This window comes from Numenius arquata, chromosome 3 (genome assembly GCF_964106895.1).
Source record: "Numenius arquata chromosome 3, bNumArq3.hap1.1, whole genome shotgun sequence".
Classification (NCBI taxonomy): Eukaryota; Metazoa; Chordata; class Aves; order Charadriiformes; family Scolopacidae; genus Numenius; species Numenius arquata.
The window spans coordinates 60637998-60659691 of NC_133578.1; the positions used below are offsets into that span (position 1 = coordinate 60637998).

The 21694-nt window shown below is 33.1% G+C and overlaps 1 protein-coding gene across 3 annotated transcripts in view; it reads right to left on the minus strand.

The window, feature by feature from the left end:
- Positions 1-21694, minus strand: part of CSMD3 (CUB and Sushi multiple domains 3) — a 654503-nt gene that overhangs the window by 122782 nt on the left and 510027 nt on the right. For all 3 annotated transcript variants that reach the window (XM_074145167.1, XM_074145166.1, XM_074145165.1), the window contains one exon: positions 18098-18214. In XM_074145167.1, coding sequence (XP_074001268.1) covers positions 18098-18214 — 117 coding nt within the window. The remainder of the gene's footprint in view (positions 1-18097; positions 18215-21694) is intronic.

The window sequence follows — 21694 nt, forward strand, 5'->3', positions numbered from 1 at the left end:
AAAAGGAGATTATTAAGGGGCAAATATGATAGGAATATACAAAGCCATGAGATGTATGGAGAAATCAAACGGAACAATTTTTACAGTCCTTTCAAGTATAAGAGTTGGAGATCATCAAGTGAAAAAAGACAATAGAATGTTTAAAACTGGGCTCATATATCTTTACACAATACATGCTTAAGGAGTGGAAGTGCTTGCTACAGGATGTCATAAATGCTAAATCTAAATGGGCTAAAAAGAGCAGTTATGTAAATTAATGGAAGAACCCACGAAGAGCTATTAAAAACAAAAGTACTATGTATAGATCAACAGCTCCTTCAGTCACAGATTAGTGGAGACTGAGAAAGTACTTCTGCAAACCCTCAGTAAGTATTGTCCTAAGATTATATTCTTCCTGGATTTCCACATTTATTGCTGCTAAAAGGACACTGTGTTGGACAGATCCTTGTTTTCTGACCTGGTGTTGTGACGATTCTTATGCTCCAGGTCCATGGCTTCAGAATTTATAGCTATTAAGACCAGAAAGTCTTGATTTAAACACTTTAATTGATGGAACTGCAGCATGTATTTAGGCAAATTATTCCATTGTCCAATACTTTTATTGTTTTAAATTTTTCCCCTCTGTGCATTCCTTATTTATTTAGGTCTAAATTTTAATCACTATGACCCTGACTAAGTCTCCATGATTTTACTATGAATACTGATATACTCAGACTTCAGCTGTGATAATACAAGTAGTAATTCCTAATGTAGGTGAGTATAAGGATATTTTAAAAAAAAAAACAACTTATTTTATAAAGGTACCAAGTTTCAAAATCTGAAATAATTTCAATTTCACTATACATAGCATACGATATTATCTTCTTTAAGCACAAAGGAGTGTGCACTCAACAAAAGGACAGCAGCAAATAAACAGATGTTTATGCTCCACTTTATATTACCTAGTTATATATGCACATTACAATCACGTATGTTGCAGCTAGCATTACATCATTCCACATTTGACTACACTATTGACAGCCTTAATTTTCTCAAATGGTATTCAAAAATCCAGAAGGCTTTGATCTCAGGAACTGGCAATTTACAAACATTAAAAATGGAGACCTGATCGAATACATTAAAAGATATTACATAGAATACATATAATTATACTTTGAACTGTTTTCTCAACCAGAAGGTTGAATCTCCTTCAACTATTTTTCTCTCAGCAAGAAATTAACCTTCACTGCTGGGAGATCAGATGAAACTTTCAGAACTATTAGTTGACATTTTATTTGAACTGTGAAAATTTATAAAGAACTAAAAACTGTTCCTAGCTGATTATTTTAAATTAACTCTTTTATTCCTGTGTCCCAAAGAAAATATCACTATTTTTTAGAAGCCAGTTTTCAGATTTTGTCCCTCAATTCTTACAGCTTTCTGTATTAAACCTCTAGCTTCAAATCTTCCTTGAAGGGAACAGCAAGGGAGAAAGAAGTACGTGTTCACTTCTCTGAATGTTCATCAGTGAGCAAACTAAATGTAGCAGGTAAGAAAATAATTTCTTGAAAAGCATCATTAATACCCTTTTTTATTACTCTAACTATGAGATTTTAAAAAACAAAACATTTTTTTCTACCTCAATAAATTGCATTAGATTTTAACAAATAATAGAAAAGTATACCTGCTGTTCATCTCCATATACTTTTTGTTGTTGAATTATTCAGGTTTTTTTAGCCTGCAAACCGTGTATCACATTGTGATACATCACAGGTAACAACTCAAGGGTACATTAGTTATAAGAAAATGGTAGGGCTTCAAAGGGAATATGTGAGACCATAAAAAACAGTTCATTGCTTACTGCCAGGTTTCATGCATTTTCTTGGTGTAACATAAAACATAGGACTTGTATTTCACTTCAGGGTTACATAGAACCTTTTTGTACTTAATTGTTACTCCAATTAATTTTCATAGGATTTCTTTGAGGTTAATGTTATTATTCTGTCTTACAGATAGATAAACAGAGATACAGAGAGGTTAAGTGCTTTGCCCAACTAACATATACATGCAAATATTTATTCTTCCTGGCTATTTTTTAAACATTTTTACAGAATGGTTTCTGGTTCCTTCTTTCCATTGTTCCTCTTACGTGGAAAGAAGTATATATTTAAAGAAAAAAGGAAAAACAAGAAAAAGGAAATGATATAAATTAAATTCTCACATTCTCTGATTAGTCATAATGAACAGAATCCCACTAGAAAGAGACACAGTGTCAAGTATCTCACAGCAGAGGCGTTTCCTTATTGCTAAGGAACTGTCTTTTCTTAAGGGGACCAGGAGTACTCTGCTATTCACGTGTAAAAAACAATTTTCAAAACAATAGTCTGGACTCCACCTAATTTATTATCTGTGTAACTGCCTATGTTTGTCTTCTCTACAAACAAAAGGATATTTTGTTAATTTCTTCAGCCCTTGGGCTTGCATGGTATGAATACATGTCCACAGTGCAATTACTAAGCTATTTACAGCTACATTCAATGAAGCTAAATTCAAAGAAGCTACTTGCTGGCATATCCTCTTATCTTGTACTATGTTGCATGATGTACCTTATTGAATAGCATGAACTCACTTGAACAATACGATTTCTACCCCTGAAGCTGTATGCTTTTAGCAGCAAATTCTATTGTTTCTTATTTGACATCCCATTCATGGAGAAAAATGGATTAGTATATCCCAGAGGCAGACTCTTCTCTGGGTTACTTCATTTGACTTCCTTGGGTTTTAAAACTGAATCTTGGACAAGATTCCCGGTTATACAGGTCCCCTGCAGTAAAGAAAATATCTATAATGCTTGTTAACTGTGGGTTTGCTTTTCGCTGCACATCAGATGTTCTGTTGTTGACACATAAAGCAAACCCAATTTTTCAAAGTATTTTTCTTCCATTTTCTTTGTATATACCATATACATGGGCACTGGTTTTAAACTAAAAGAAGGTAAGTTTAGATAGGATGTAAGGAAGAAAATTTTTTTTATGATGGTGGTGGTGAGACACTGGAAAAGGTTGCCCAGAGAAGTTGTGGATGCCCCATCCCTGGAAGTGTTCAAGGTCAGGTTGTACAGGGCTTTGAGCAACCTGATCTAGTGAAAGAGGTCCCTGCCCATGACAGGGGGAGTGGAATGAATGAACTTTAAAGGACCCTTCCAACCCAAACCATTCAATGATTCTATGGTAAGTAGAGACTACAGTATTATTTACAAATACAAACGCATTTATGGTCTCAGAATTACTGATGGAGATGGGGCAAACACATACACAAAAATACCAGAATGGACTTACCAATGCTGCTGAAGAGTCTTCACCCATCCCCATAAAAAGTAATAAAAGCATCAACTTTTAACAAAAAACCTCTTTCATAATGATTATGCTTCCTAACAATGCTGTAAAGGGTGGGGTTTTTTGTATTAGTGTTGTATTTTTTTCTGATAAATATTTATTTTTAAATGGCTACTGGGAATTCATAATAACATTGTTGAGGAGAAGTGTGGTAGACTCAGTTTCTTTGCCTCCTTTATCAATAAGACTTCTTATTTGTTGCCAGTGAGTTACATTCTGGAAGAACAAAGTAAACTTGGATAATAGATGCACTGAGTGTAAAATTTACCTCTTTGAATAGGGTCCAGGAAACATTAGTCTAACTCCTAGGTGGCCTTATTTTGAAAAATAAATAGAGAAATTGATTTCATGAGATTAGTCTAGAACAAGACCTCTTATTTTAATCATTAAGCCTGTTTTGGGCTTTTTGTTGATTTTGTTGTTTGGTTTTTTTTTTTTCAATTCAATAATGTTTGGGAGGAAAGTGACCACAAAATAACTAGAAAATAAATTATGAATATGAGTTGTTGTTATATTTAAAAAGTAAACCCATAGTAAACCCATACCTAGGTTTTTTTATATTAAAAGCCATATTTAAGCATAAGAATTTTTTTAATTATCTCTCTCTTATTTAGGATAATTTCTGATTAGATGGATGAAACTATAAATATTATTCATAACTGCAGAAACCAAGAAAAAAACTAATGATTAAAAATAATTTATATAATAAAATTACAGTATCTTCTTTCAGAATTAAGAACAGATAGAAAATCATTAAAAAGCCTTCTAAATAAGGTACAGAAAATGAATATATTCTTTTTTCCCAAGTTCATCCTCCCACATAAATTTGTTCTGTAAAACTTGAAGCATTTATATGATCATTTATATGATTTCAACATGTATTGTGATCACCCAAGTCTAATTCCTAACAGTCTAAATCCATTCCTAGTCAATAGAAAACTGAAAAAAAAAAAAAACAACCCAGACAGGTTAATTTAAAATAGCTTTTTTAAAGTATTCTTAATAGAAAAATATGTTTTTCAATTTATAATTGGTAAAAATAATAGTGCTACTAGGAAACTCAGAAATCAAATGCATTTTAAGGCTCACTGAAGCTGTTATTCATTCCATTTATTTTTAGATTGTTAACCAATATCTCTAAATTAGGGAACTATTAATATTAAGTAACCGAGCCAGCCTTAAATTGAAGGAGTTGTCTATCTTTGTACAGTGGTTTTAGAAAGACATTGAGCCAATTTGCTTTTAATTTCTCAGTAAAGTTATTAAAGGTAGATGGGAGGAATTTTAATACAACTACTCAGCAACAGAAATCACCAGAAAACTCTTGCCCTACACAGGTCTGCCAGAATATGCTTATTTAATTTAAGTTTTTAATTTAGACATTAGTCTTTGTAAATTAAATTTATTTCAAGTATTAGAGACACATTCTGACTTTTTGCTTTAGTTTAATATAAAATATGTATTCATATTTCTAAGTCATTATTAAGAATATCAGCAATGAGAATTAAGCCAATGAGAATAAGCAGACGTGAGTCAATTGTTGCAGATAATGAAGGGAAGGGAAACGTTTCATTTCTTGGTATCCAGGTATTAATGACAAGTTCTTATCATTGCATTGTCACTTCTACTTTATTGCTCCGTTTCTTAATAATCTCATCACCTTGAGGATCCTGGGTTTTGATGAATAATATGCATAGTCCAACAGTCCTGTTTATTTAAAATAGTCTCCTCTCTGCTTTTACGCAAAAGCTTTTCTTCAAATCCTAAATTTAAAATGTACTGATTTCCTTCTCTCCAGGGTCTTATCTAAATAAAAGACAATTCTTTGCCATTATGATATGTTAGTAGGCAGCATATCCTGAAACGGAAAGACAATTTGGTGGCACTCTTCTCTCATAGGCCCTGTAATTGTAGCCTAGAGCAGAGATGGCTTTTTATAGTTTCCTGCAGTGGGTGTGTGAATAGGATGGAGGAAAAAAAAATCCAAAACTGTACAGCTAACAACTATTGACATTTATTTTATCCTGAAAAAGCTACTACTCAGGATAACAATATTCTGAGACCAGTTGTGTGCATTGCATGCTCTGTGGTCACTTCTTTTGCTCATTTTATGAACAAAAATGAGTGGAAGAAGTTAGAAGCAGCACAGCGTAAGAGACAATTGCCCTGCTACTACAAAAGTGTTCTGAACTGTGTCTGCATCTTGGAAATGTGAAGATCTTGCTAATCTTGAGCACGGGCAGCATTTTCTAGTCCCACTTCATTGCTTTCTTATACAATTGCTTATTTGATTTTGGAAAACAAATCTGAATCACACTTTTATAGTATATGACTGTCTAAGCAAGTTTTTATGGAAAAGAAAAGTTTTTATGGGAAGAAAGAGGAGTACACTGATAAAAATAAAACATCTGTATTTTGTTTATTACTCATTTTTATATTACAGTCTCTGGACTGAAGAAGAAATAAAACATGCCTGCAACTTTTTGTTGTTTTCCTGTAGATTTTAACAATAGCCTATATATAACAGAAGGAATATTGCTAGAGATGACAGATTAAGAAAAATTTTTTTTTATTGATGGCTCTTGGGACTGTAATCACAAAACCATTCATAAAACTGTTTTCTCCAAAGACGCAACCAACATGAAGTTTAACTTAGTTACACTTTATGAACCTCTTCACTATAGTTCTGGCAAGAACTGATTTCAATGTAAGAAATTTATAAAAAAAAAAAAAAATATTGTAAGGGAACATGAAATTAGCTAATGAGGTATTTAAACAAGGTGCCTAAATCTGATAGTAGTTTTCCCCCTGGCTAAGCCTCTCTCTAGTGCTTATGTAGGGACCACAGGGACACTAATCTCTTAAGGTATATGTATAAGAGAAGGAATAAACAATTTCAACTCCGGAATAACAACAACAGCAGCAGCAACAACAGCAAAAAAAAATTAATAATAATAGTCATCTAGTGTTATTTTATTTGAGGTACAATTAAGAATAAAGTCTTATTAGGCTACCAAGTTTAATTGAATCCATCTTATTAATTAAGTAATGAGGGTTCTAGATTTAATGGAAGAGTGACTTTGAAAAAGCTGTTTGGTTCTTCAATCACCTAATCACCTTTTGGCTAATTTAGAGCTACTAATTAAAAGTACAACAGCTTTCTAAGTATAATAATTATCTTTTATTATCCTACTAGTAAATGTTATTGTTTAGATCAGATGATTCACCAGTTCATTCATCTGAAACAAATTATCACTTCAGCTTACTGAATGGTGTGGTGAAATTAATACTTGAATAATTAATTTTTCTTTTCATTAGTAGGCAAAACCAAAACAATTCCCCATGGAAAATAAGAAAATAAAATTAGGAAACATTGAAAAATTCCTTCATACCAATTATCAAAAGGTATATAAAGAAAAGCTGTGAAAGAAAAAAAATGAAAATATGCCATCCATTCGATAGCTGTAAATAGGAGGAAAAGGACTTCATAATAGGATCCCTAAAGTAGATGTAACCATTCATCAGAGCTTCAAGTTAGCAACAGATGTGTTGCCAGTCTGCATGAGTCTACAACTGAAACATGAACTCAAAACTTAGGGAATTTTTCAAATTCAATGTTTCAAGAGGTAAATGAGAAACTCTTGTTTGTCGAGAAAGTGAATCTTGCAAGACACTTAGTGTTCCTCTTAACCATTAACATACTAATTCTGACTGATCTGATTTCAACAGGATAAACTCATCCAAGAGGAACTTTCATTACTTAATCAGCAGTCCTGGCTAACCGGGGAAGTCCCAGTTGGCTGGAGGTTAGCAAATGTGACACACATCTAGAACAGGGCTGGAAGGAAGATCCAGGGAACTACAGGCCTGCCAGTCTGAGGACAGGTTATGGAGAAGTCATCTTGAGTGCCGTCACGTGGCACGTACAGGACAAGCAGGTGATCAGGCCCAGTCAGCATGGATTCATTCCACTCATATAATCAGCTAGAGCTGGGCAAGTCTCATTAGCTGAGTGTTGCTTTCAGGGAAGCTTTTCCCTTTGACAACATCCATGCATATATATATATCCATACATATGTATATACGCTACTTTTACTGTTCTTCCCATTACTACTTCTGATATTTATCCCTTGTAATCATTGAATGACATGGTCCTCTTCCATTCTCCTGCCTAATTGACGTACCGTAGGAGGAACCCATCAGAAACACTAGGACTATCATACTTCACTGGCTTTGCACACCCGCTCCCCAAGCAGAAATTCAACATCTTCTCTAAGTAGCAACTCAAAGCAATTTCCTCTCACCAAATAGTCATATTTTGACAGTTTTTTAATGATGACTTAAAATGCATTTCAAATTCCAAACTCTTATGAAAAGGGGTGTGGGGGGGATTGTCAATTGTGTGCAGGACCCTGTCTTCAAATTTACTTTTAAAAGAGTAGCAATTCAGCTCTATCCGAAGTTTAACTAGAATATTTCTTTTTAAACTAATATAAATAAATAATTGGATACAAACAGCAAACAGCTAAGAACCCAACATTTCTTCAGTAAAATAGAGTGCTCAGAGATTCTGTTTTAAGAGTGTGGAATAATCAACCATTTCTACAGTCAGGACTGCAACTGGAAAAACACAAAGCAAAGTCTAGTGAAGATTGCGAACACTCTATTTGTTTAGCAAACAAAGTTAATTGCAGGGAAATCACTGAGAGAAAACCCGAATCTTTCAAGATTTTATCTGTGTACACAGTGGTGAACACAAACATCTGAGTCAATACAGATAAGCTTACCTGAAAGGGAATGGTTTATATCCAAAGGAATATCATGAAGAGAAAGAAACGGTGAGAAGTATGAATTATAACTACATGAGCAGGGACTAATACTGAAAAGTTTTTTAAGTAAAAGACTTTTGTGAAAGGTTTTTTTGCAGTTCCTTTATCCTTGCCTGAGATCCTAACAATGTCCTTCCCTGAAATATAGCAAAATACTTCAAGATGGAAACAATGACTCCTCATGGATTCCCTGGCCAGGTTTCTCTGCCTCTTACTGCCAACCAGTGAAACTTCTGTATAAGGGAGTAAGCACTTGGAGGTTCCTCAGTTGTTCTCTTAGAATTACTTTCCTATTGATTTTTTGCAGCCACAAAGGTGGGAAAATGCAGAAAAGAAAAAAAAAACCAAAAACCAACCAAAACCGAAGAGCAAAAAAACCCACAAGAAAACAAAAACAAGAGAAAGATAGGCCTGGTCCAACGGCCTGTACTGACTGATTATTGAAAATACATTTAACTTTAAAAATTTTCAGGTGATTTAAATGAAAGCTAATTATATTTATGAACAGCTAAGTAATGATGACTATTCATTCCTTTTATGAAGCCAGGAAGAGTTATTTCCAGAGCTTAGTATCTGAGGTGAAGTCTAGACTGGTTTATGGGGCAGGTATGATTTGCATTTTTCGTAGTTTTGTATATCCCATTAGTCAAAGAACTAGGTGAGTAGGTGAATAGAGTTTTAGACTTTCTTTAGCCTGATGGAAATTGAAACCTCATTTCTGTCATCTGAAATGTGTACCCGATCAGACAAACTATATCTTTGTTCTAAATAGGACCACTGTTAGCCTTTCCAGTTGTCTGAGATTTTATGTAGTCGTATATGCAAAATTAATGTTTCTAGAAGAATCACAAGCTGTAGGAGCTCTTTATTCCATCAGGAAAGACTGATGTGACCCCTTTCCCCTGATTATTTTGTTGTCTGTAATTTTTAAGGATGAAAAGCAGAACTATAAATTTCCACAGCCTAGCTAATCCTTGAAGAATCAAGCTCTCCTGAGAGAGCTTACCTGCTCTCTTCCTGGCTTCATAGGCAGCTAGGTGAATTCTGAGGTGGACTATGGCCTTGTTCCAACAGGAGGAATGAGGAAGGTTCCCATTAGTGCAGATTTTTATTGGCAGGGGGGCAGGTTTCTCCTGAATCTCAGAAGTTTACTGGTCAGATGTAAGCAATTTTGCACCACCTAATCAACCCCATGCTGCTCAGGCTTGAAGAGTGAGAAAGCAGTTTTTTTCACTCATACAGAGATTAAGAATAAAAATGATACCTTCATTATTAGTATAACTTAATATTAAAAGGACCTAATCAACGGTGATGCAAGCTTTTGGTACTGTGCTGCTGAAGTATTTCAATCTTGTTCTGAGAAGTGAATCTAACAAAAAGGCAGAATTGTTTAGAAGATCTGCCACCACTCAGTCTGCTCCCCAGGATAGTAACACGTATAGAAAAACATGTAAGTGACAAATGTAATGTAATCTGGCCTCTGTCATTTGGAACCAGGAACCCAGACTAATTTCAGCAATTTTAATAACAGTCTTTTCTGTGAACAAGGTTTAATAATTAAATATTTTGAGCAGCTGGAGTCACACTGCTCAGAAAAAAAAAAAAAAAAATCTTTAGAAATCTTTCATCAATTCACTGGCATTATAGTAAAATTATTTTACTTATTGTGAAGCTATGAATTTCTTCGAAGACCACAGATGTGGTCTTATCATCATTCCACTTTGTTATTAGGCTATTAAAAAGACAGCTACACAGTTGCCATATCTTTATAGCCAAACTCAATAGCTTAAGCTATTTAGTGGTGTGTATTAAATTGGCCATTATTGTATTCAAAAACATCATTAATATGTGAGCCAAAACTAATCATTTTTATTGAAAAAATCTAAAAGCGACATTGAAAAACTGACTTTAAATCATACTAAGCAACTAAAATAGTAAATCTCTTCAAATTTTATTTCAAAAATACATTGAAGAGTTTGGTCTCCTTTAAAAGTCACCCTATGGTGACTTTTTTATTGGCATCTGCTCACTTGGCAAGCATGTTAAGCACTGAACCAATGAATGAAATACTCCCCAGCTGTGAGTTTGCGTATATAAAACCTGCCAGTCCTTCCTCTCATAAACCTAGGAGATTCATAGATAAGTGGAAAATTATGTGAAATGACCTTCTGGCACTTCTTTAAATTATACAGTCAGCATCTGAACGACACAAACTTAGCCTTCAATTAGAAAAGCAAACTCAAAGTTAATAGTTATACAACAAATGTTCACCTTTGTTCTCCTAAAATCTTAGACTGAAATCTCAAGCTATTTTATGGAGAGCAGGTAGCACACTAATTCATGTGTCCTTAACAGTGCAATAAAAAAAAATATATTCACTATCTACCAGGTATCTTCAATATACAATATAGTGCTAGTAGCTTATTCATATCTGAATCAAGTAGTTAATATTATTGCCCTGTGTTTGAAATATAATGAAAAAATAAAATATTTGGCACAGCCTTTTTAAAATTTGCAAAATATTCTTCAAAGAAAGAATTTCTTACGTCAATATGAAAATAATTTCCTAGTTTAAATAAGTAACCTAAATTATCACATTGTAATTAATTTTATCCAAACTCTGAAAATATTTATATTTTAAGTAGCACTTTAGGGTACATTTATTATATATTCTGCAGAAGAAAATACTTAGTATTTGCTAAGAAATAAAAATAACAGCAAAAAATGTTTCCAGCATATGACTAATCCTGCCTTTCATTTTCTTTTTCTAGATGGCAACATAAATCCATTATGTATTCATTGTGTAGACAGTCTATAGGCCATGACTTCCTGTTTTTGCAGAATACCTGACATAATGTAGTCCATCACCTGAAATTCTTGAGTATGTGATCTAACAACATTTAAAGAATTATGCATGTTAATGTCTAATATACACTTAATAATAAGACAAAGATTTTGTTCGCCTCCAGTGTTATATTTAAAAGATTTGAGGATGAGCAATCAGTAAGTATTTAATAATCTAATGAAGAATTTGAATAATCCAAGCTCAAACCCCTAAATGGCAGCTAACTGAAACATCTGAAATTGCCAAGTTTACCATATACTCAACAAGATAAAATCATGAAGCTATGTGTCTGCAATGTGACTACTATATGGATGCAGATTACACTAACAGCAATGTTCTCTAATTCATTTAACTCGCAGTAGCTGCCAGAACAAATATTGCAAAATGAGGCTGTGCTGTTTCTTTTACATTACAAACAATTTATCTCCTTTATCTCCAAAAATTGCAGATAGATGTTTTAGATGGGATGAATCATGCCATGGGAATATGTATCTCTCTGTCGATTATAGCAAGTATCTGAATGGCTTAGACGAGATATCTAACTTCCATAGTTAGGTACGTGACTAAATCAAGAGGAAACATATCCCATCAAAGGGTTAAATGACATGTATACACACCTGTATGCTTTGTATGCAAGACTAAAACATATATGCACATAAATCAGCAATGTTTAAGGGCAGCTCTTCAAGATAAGATACATACACAGATTTAGAGCATCCCCACTTTGATTTTACAGTTTAAAAAACAAATTATGTCACTGCATCTGACTCCAAAGCTCCAGATCTTACACTTATGGATGAAGATTTTCTTTTCCATTAAACTTTTTATGTCCATTTATTGTGCAGAAGATAGACTTCTAAGTTTTCTTATGTTTCTGGCTCACCATCTGTACATTCTTTTCTCGCTAAAAGGCACCCAATACAATAAGCCAGATACTACCCATTTTTATTGTATTATGTAGCTATGCAATCTTCTTATTTTAAGAAAGACATGAAGCATGCCTTAAAAATGCATTGTACATTTCAAACAGGTTTTTTTTATATACAATTAATCAAAAGAATAGTGGAAAATAAATTCATATTCGGTCACTCAGTGCACACTGAATGCACATTGAGAATATACAATTTCCATTGTGGTGGGAGGGTGTATAATTTGTTTCTAGCAAAATGTACACAACCTACGTGTTTTTCTGGCTCTAGACAACCTGACTCCATTCTTATCCCTCTTCAGTATTCTTCAGTAACTCTTAACATTAACTTGTCAAAGAGTCGAATGAAAAGACGTGTACCTGCCACAGTTAAGGCCACTCAGAAATTTCAAATCAAAACAATATTCTGGCAATGAGTTAAATTAACATAAAGCAGCATTTACAACAACACTGTTCCAAATATTTCCTTTCTACGCTGGTAATAATACATCATTAAAAAAAAAAAAAAAAAAAAGAAAAAAGAGAAAGAATACTTCGCCAATTTTGCTTCCGATTGCATATTACCTTAATTAGGCTTATTGTCTCTGCAATGAAAACCACTTGTGTCTGCCCGGTGCTTTTTGCACGACAACATCTCAGTTCTGGCCAGAGTTTCTAAATTCTATCCCAGATAATACTGTTGTTTATGTACTTTTGAATGAAGATTAGTTAGCTGACTGGAGAAAATTACAGAAAAGGACTTCCATACACTTTTTAACGCTGAGCACTTGAAGCTAAGTATTAAGAATTTACTAAACATCATTCTAATGTTTCTGGATGCTAGTACAAGTTCCTTTGAAAATCTTGCATTAACAGAATGGTGTTAAAAAGAAAAATGATAACAGAACAACAGAGTTGAAAGAATGTCAAGAAAAAAGGGAAAAGGACATGAAATTTGTCATGTATTTGTTTTACTCATACGGCAAATACTTCTTCCTATTGTTAATAATAAATATTTGTATGTACATCCTCAGTATTGCATGATATTCACTCTATACTGCAGAAAGCTGAGAAAATAAATCAGAAAACTGAAGTACCATACTGCTAAACTAACTAGTTGTCATGCTCAACTAAATAAAATTTCATTAAATTTCTGGATGAAATGATTCATCTTCTTAAAATATTTTTAGTTTTTATATGAAGTGTCCTGTGATATAGTCAGCTTTTCTGTCTTTATGCCAAGTTCTTTTAAATGCATGTGCAAAAAGTAGATGATTTTGTCTTAAAAAAAAATACATGTTTATGATTACATGGAAAAAATAAATATTTTTCAAAATGTACAAATAAATAGTGGTCACTTTTCTTGGAAGTCACGTGTTTTTGAAGTCATTCTCTTTTTGGGCAGGACTGGTAGGCTGACTTTTCATAAAATACAGGGTACAAGCAGGATCATTGTACCTTTCTCCAGAAATTAGTGTCTTGAGCCTTCATACAGTTGGGCATACAAGTATTTGGAGCAGTCTTTGTCATTTCACTCCATTTTGCTGACAAGTAATCATTGCTTGGACAATGCAGCCCCACTGACTTTGAAGTGGTTACTTGTATGAAAACAGGGTAGCAAACAGAATAAGATTCCTGCCTATAATAACTTTTTTGATATTTCAGATCATCCTCTACCTCCTGTTCAGCAAAGTATTTCTTAATTCAAGAATTGCTTAGTTTGTGGTTGAAAACATTAAAGCTATATATTGAGCCAGACATTTCCATCCATTTTAATTTAAGGTAGAGAGTTAAATTCTCCACATTCGAAAAACGTCAGTCCATACATGTCTACCACATTTCTTAAATAAGATGTACACAGCAGTGATGATGGATTCAAGTTATTAAAAGCAAATGTTTTACTTTAATGCAGCTCAATATTATCATAAATACCATTTGTTTTTTATTGCCTCCTGATGTGAGGTTGTCATTTGGGACATTACGCTACTTATAATCTGTCCTTGCCTATCTTTTTTTCTTTCCAAATGTAAACTGAGTTTGAAATCAAATCAAACAGTACTGAAATAACTCCTGTGACACAGCTTTTAAGCTGTCTAACAATTCTAGCAGCAGTGAGCTGCTTAGCAGAAAACACATGTTGACATTATTGTTTGCTCAATGTGTCTCTTCACTAGCAGAATAAAAGTTATGTATGTATGTACCTTCCAGTATTTGCAAAAAATTACTCTTTCATGATGTAATAATAATAATAGTAATAATAATACAACCCCTTCTGTTTGTCTCTAGTTGTTTCTTCTCTCTGTTGCTTATTTTAAATAATTCAGGGCTATCACATAACTCAGAAATTCAAGAAGAGACACAAGGAAAAGCTGGAAATGCCATAACTGCATGATAGAAAGGTGTCTGTGAATACAAGCCAGTTATTCAGGAATTGAAAAGAATAGCGGATTTTAACTTCCCCATTTGTAGTAAGCAAACTGGGTCTACCTTCATTGTCAAAATTCTAAGAAATCTTATTCCAAAACGTCATGCTTATCAATAAAATGCTTGTCATTTTTGAAATAGTATATCTTGCTGTAATTGTAAAGCAAATGTATAGTCTCCATGGGAACTAGATATTTTCCAATTATATATGTGTTTTTTAGCTTCCTTGTAGGAAAAAAAAGAGTTCTGATTTAAATTTCATAATTTTTGATGGCCACTGAAAATCGATACTTAATTTTCTGATAGCATAACTCATAAACCACACTTACATACCTTATTGTGTATATTCAATCTTTCTTTTTGCTGTAGCAGAAAGGAAGGACATTGGCTGAAGCAAGTTGATATAAAATTTATTATACTGTTAATAATATTAATTTAAATAGGAGTATAGATGATGCCATTACGCAGAGCAGGGCATACAAAGTAATTCATCAGGAAAACAAAAAATCTTAAACATCTGCATTTTAATTGGAACTAGTGCTGGATTTCAGTGTTGAACAATTAACGATCATTACACTATTTTGAAATACCAGTAAGAGAGTGTCAGAGAAGATGAGTCTTCCATGTTCACAAAAGATTTTGCCTGTGGCATACTGTGTGCTTTTGTGAATCATTTATCTTCTAGCTTAAACCTGTCATGGTATGAAATATTGCAACTGTGATTCTGCATGACAGAATAATGAAACATTGAGAAAAAGACCACACTGCAATGACTTTTCCACAGAATTTTGGACTTGAGAACCTGAAAAGCTGCACATGAAATAGCTTTTCTTTTCACTCCATCAAAAACTACTCCAGGCCAATGAGTTCCCTTCTACACACTGAATATGCTAATCTATTTTTTGTGGTTTTTCCTATATTGACCTGGTTTTAGCTTTTTTTTTTTTTTTTGAAACTGTGCTCTATTGTAAGATCTCATATACTGTGTTGGATGCCAAAATAGTTCCTGAAGAGGTTCCATTCACCTAGTATTTGAATGCTGTATTTCATATTAAAAGTTGCAGCCTAGGGAAGATTATGGAAGAAGAGTTTTTGCTGTTTTCATTAGGAAATTACTTTAAACGTATGTCAGCAGCCTGGCTGGACTACCCCTTCATTCTACAAAAACCTTATTTTGACTCTTTGTTGTTGTGAATAATCTCTGACAAATGTACTTGTCATGATGCATATTAGCAAGTGAATTCAAGATGAAATCTAGTGTCTTCATCCACAAAGGCCAGCTTTTTTGGGGGACCGTCTTGTCATTAAATGATCCCTATGCAATCCATATTAAGTGCTGCAACAGAGGACTCTTTTCTTAATACAATGTCTCCTATCAGGACCCAAAATAATAGAGTTAAAGGTAATAATTTCCTAAACCTGATCATAAAGCGCTCAACATTAAAAAATTATGACTATCCTCTGCAACTGTATTTTAATATATTGTGATGAGGTAGAGGTGAAAGCTATGAGACAAAACACATGCATTACACAAGTCTTTAAAAATTCAAACTGAGACAAATAATCATCTTGAGTCTAGAAAATAGGGTAAATCGCATGTCAGAATTACTTTGAAATTCTTAATGGTTGTTTCTGGAATAATTTCAGTAACAATAGATTAGAGAAAGAGCATGGGTCAGAAAAAAACCCATACTAGTAACTTATAAAAAAATATACACCACTGTATAATTCAAACAAAGATTCATATTTTAAAATTAGAGCTTTTGGGTGCAAGGAATTCCCCTCCCTATTACTGTAGGAGTATCATGGAAAAAAAAACCAGCTAAAATGGGAATACTTGCTTTGGCCTATTTGATGTGTCATGTCATCCTCATTTTTGAATGGCTACTGCCAGTTGTGTTTTATACCTTTCTCTTTCAACACACAAACATTCATGTTTTCTATATTCACAAAAGTGGATTAAATACTTCCATGATTTATTCTACAGGTACCTGATGTAATTGTCAAAATATGCTGTTTAAGCACAAGAAAAGCAGTAAAGGTCTATTCTAAAGTAGGACAGTCAAAAAGCTTGAGAGATATGACAGATCATATCATATCATAATCATATCTCCAATACATCACTGAATTCTTATATGGGAGGGTTAATCATATCTAAACTATGATTTTCCTTCTTCATATCAGCATTTTTCCTTTTTTTTTTTTTTTATAAGCACTGTGAAAGGGTAAAACAGAACTTCTTAATACTGTTCTTAACATGCTTAGTGTGTAAAGAAAATGAGTATTTGTCAAATTTTTCCAAGTGTCTATGCAGAACAACGGGATTTCTCCCCATTTCCATGTCTTGTTTGGGGAATTTTGTTTTGATTTCCAGAAATCACAAAATTATATTTCCATCCAGATTGTCAAAGATATGAAGTACAGAGCACTAACATTTTATATCCTTTATTGTGGCAATTTTAATTCTTTACATGTTGACATCTGTGTCATAAACTAAAAAGTATCAGATTTGATGGAAATGGGAGGACATCCTCTTTCCAGTTTATCTAGCACAAATCAGCTAGGTCAAAAGCATACGTTGTAACAGCTAGAAATAAGTCAAGAACTGTGCAAATGTTTTTAATTTTTCCTGAATGTTCTAGAGGACTAAGTGGAGATTCCTATGGCTTAGGAGATAATACTTTTAAAAAACTATTTTTTTGTAGTAGTAGTCTCTGTACCTCTATGTTATACATAAAAACAAATTAATTGGATATTAAGGGAGTTGAGTCATCATGAGAATGGCAGATGGATACACAGCAGTTCAAATGTTGTCTTTAATTTGGATAAAAAGTTTGCAGAATCAACATGAAGGAAGATTAATAATTACTCATCCCCATCCCCAGGCACCTCTTATTTGACAAACTGAAATGTGAGCAGTGGGTCATAATAAAGTCCTACTTATCCAAGCATAAATCTGAAGCAGATGTATTTAAACAGTAAATGATATTCAGTATGTGACATACTGCTTACTAATGAGTCAAAGTGAACAACAAACTATCAGCTGTCATCATAGGTATTATTTCATAATCAAATGGGATAAAATAATTTGTAAGTCCAGCAGGATAAAACAGTGCTGTAAAAGCTCTGTCTTTGTGTGGGACAGCAGACATCTTTAAAAGATTCATCTAGTCATCAGAAAAAATGTTAGGATGGGAGTGAAGTTTTGGTGGAGGATCTGGGAATCTACAAAAACCAGGCAGTCATGTGCTGCTCTAATTTCATTCCTCAGGAAAGCCTATGCCATTGCCTCATGATGCAGAGAAGCCAAGGATTATGAGAGCAATATTACCATACATTTAAGACAAAAGTTACTTCCTCTGTTCACATGGACTTACTGGAGTTACGCTACACTTTTTACAGCCTTGGGTGAAAAGAAATCTTACCTGGCACCACTAATATATTTGGCTAGCATCACAGGAATATTCCAAGTTACATGTTGTCACAGTGAGACAAAAATATATGAACAACGGTAATTTCAAAAGATAATGGCAAATATAAGTATTTTGAGAAAATAGTGCATGATAAAACTGATAAAAAGTAGAAACAGAAACATCAGTTTAAAACAATTTTTTTCACATTAATATAAAATTAATATAAAAGCAATCCTAAAAATCATCCAGAATTGTTGAAAGTATCTAAGCAACAAAAAGACACAAATGAGATCAGATCTACTTACCAAATTCCTTGGGAACAGTAATAGAGTAAACACAGTTGTGACCAACACTGTAATTCTTGGGGTAGTTTGGTGATAATACAGTGCCTTCAGAGCCTGTTGACCGGCTTCCACAGGGTGCTAGAAAGTGAAGATAATCAGTTTTGAATACTATAATATCAGGGAAAAAAAAAAAAAAAAAACAAACAAAACAGTTTAAAGTGATTTGTTGTATGTTGGTATATGCTATTATAGCAAATTTTATTATACTTCTACACTGGATTAAATCTGTATATCCTGTAAAGCACTGAGTATGCACAACTTTCTCATTTATCAAAAGAGAACTGATGGTTCTCTGCAGTTTTCCAGATCAATTATTGTTTTTCTTTACCATTTATCAACCACCTTAATAAAATAATGATTTGCTTTATACACAGTACGCTATTATTCACAGCCTACAAAACTATTATTCATTTGTATGATGCTTTATACTCTAATAAAGGCATAGATTATAAGGCTCTTCCACACACTAGTAAATTCTTACTCATGCCAATAGACTCATATATCAAAATAATGCACAGGACCACTCAAATAAGGAAGTTGGCATTCCTTGACTGAACATGATGTACCACTTTCTATATATAATGTTATAAGCAATTGTGATATAAATAAGTTGTGAAGAAACACTTTTCTTTATCACATACATGTCATGTTTATTCTACCATTAACAGCTATAATACTTGATAAAATGGCAGATAAATAACAATGCTATTTACTACAACGTGTTTTTCTAAGGTTAACAATAGAAGTTAGCATTTGGCATTATTCCAAACTTCAAGCAAGAAACAGTGCTTTTTATTATTTTTCTTCATCAAATGTTCAGGTGCATTTATATGAAACAGTCATAAGTGTTATTGTTTTCCTATGTCTATTACTTGCTTCTCATACACATGTCGTAATTTATTAGTTTAATCTGTTGAGATTATGGCATCTGTTTAGAATATTTATTCTAACCATTTTGGACTATAAAATGTTTTTAATGAGTTTAATGTTAACATATCTATTTAACAATTTTGTTTTCCTCTGTTAAGCTGTGACTTTCTAAAATAAGTACTACTCAATGTTTCATTTGCTAAACACAAAAAAAAAACCTGTTTTTTGTGATATGCTCTCAAAATACTAATGTCTTCTGAATTATATTAAATAAGAAAAAGATGGGTTTCTTACTATTATTTCAGAAGTTTTTATTTCATTATTTGTCATACTAAATTCAAGCTACATATTAGTGTATATACAAATCATGTGGTTTAAGACTACTTTTAGTTAATTCACACAAGATGTATGGTAGAGTATACCATGGAAAGAATACATCTTTTAATGCTAGTAACTTAAGGCTCCATTGCTTTGAGCATGGATTTCTTTAATTTGCATTAACATGGGTTCGTTTCAGTATGGTGTAGCTGCAGAGTTTGACAAACTGTGTACCTGAAATGGGAGCAGATGGCACCTATTGCTCCAGTCCGCATATACAATTTGTTAAATGATTTAATGGGCTAGTATGAAAGTCATAGCATTTGAAATAGGTCAACAGAATCTTGACTTTTGCTTGTGCATGTGTGTGTGCACGTGGTAGATGTAGCACTTAGATTAGAGATTAGCAAATCAGTCAGGACCTTGAACAGGACATAGCCTTGGTAATGCTCAGTAGTGTTTGACTGATAGGCTCTCATTCTGAGATACGGAGTAAGCACTAAGACCATCATACAGATATGGAATATTGTTCTCTATGGCTAAAAGAATAATCTCAGTGTCTTCCTTCAATGGACCATCATGTGAAATATCAGAAAATCATGCTTTCTTTTGAAAATTTATTTAGATAATAGAATTACTGGTACTTTTTGCCAAGAGGCAACAAAGTCTTGGCTGAGTCTCACATCCAGGGACTTATTTGCCTTGAGCTATTTGAAAAACACAAACACAATACTCTTCAATAGCTGAATGTGGTAAATATTTTTCATGAAAACAGATCTGTTTACCAGCTGTTAAGTACTCAAGATTTTCTATTCCAGATTTTGGATAAAACAAAAGAGAATATGGAAGAATATAAGCAACAAAAGCACTAAAACTAGAGAAATAAGACTGCCAAAAAGCTTATTACTTCTCCCTAACCCTATTTTCTTCTTCACTTTTTGCAAGTTGAATAAATGAGTTACCGCAACAAAGACCAACACCACTGTCCCACTCCAACAGTCGTATCATTATTATACTTCCCTAATCAGCAGATGTACAATAATGTTCAAATTCAGGGTAAAAGTATGATTCACTGAAGTCAATGCCATTGACACAAATAAGTACAGAACTTCATCCTTAATTTTTAATAAAACTTGAAGTAATAGCACACAATAGCAATACTTAAAATTAAGTTAATAGCTATATATTTAGTACTCACAACATAGTGGACCATTACTTATAAAGCCCAGATTTTTTATACCCCTATTCTCTTATATTCCTACAAGTTCTGCATTTAAGCAAGTTATTTGTGATTTTACAAAACTACTAGTATGCTTAGAAAAGAAGAAAATACAAAAAACTCCAACAGTTTCTTTGAAATAGACATCTTTTTCTATAAATTCATTTAACTTAACATGCATAATTTTTCAAACAAATAAAAATAAAATCAACTGTAAGTTTTATGAGTTTTTATTCACTTTAGTACAGTATCTTACACTACAAATTATTGATATTAATAGTTGTGTGTCTAAAATCAATAGTGACTTTTCAGTTAATGTCCTATCACTAGGACATTTTTTTCAAAGCTAGGAAAACAGAGAAACCAATTATGTTTGTCTCATACACAAGAATTTTTGAAAGCCAGTAGATTTTCAAAGTGTTCTTGATTCTCTGAGGTAAAATTATTATTAATTATGTATATGTCTAGACAAACAATTTCCCAGTATTTGAAAGGTAGTATTATCACAAGTAGTATAAAAATGATCACACAAAATAATTTCATTGACAAGTGCACATAGATTTCTAGAAGTTATTAAATTCAGCAATGTTTGCAGATTAATAATACAAATACAATTTAGCATCTTCAAAAACATCAGTGTTCTCATTAATACTAAAGTCTGATTAAAATAAGTTCAATGTCTCTAAAAGGTGAAGCTAATGCCATTTTCGTTTTATAATTGATATTAATTAAAATGTTTATATGATCCATTGCCTGAAACATCTAAACGTTTTTTCCACTCTTTGAATCCCATGAAAGCAACATACATCTGCACTGATTATATAGTGGGCACATATCTGGTCACATAAGAGAACAAGACGCAGAGTACAAAGCTAGAAGTCAGATTTCCAGTAGAACTCATTTAGGTGCAAAGTCTTTCTACAGAGTTGCCTGCAACCAATTCTACAATGTGGTCAGTACACACTGGACTTGGAGATGAACTCGTTGTCACTGACATATGTAAAGTTTAATTTGCAGCAACAGAATACTTGCATTGAGTATTTCATAGAAATTTCTTTCACTTGGTGTTCACATTCTGGACTTTTTCACTCTGACCTTTCTGAGTTTACCTTTTCCCTAATGGTCCCTCTCATCCTTTTCCAACTATGGCT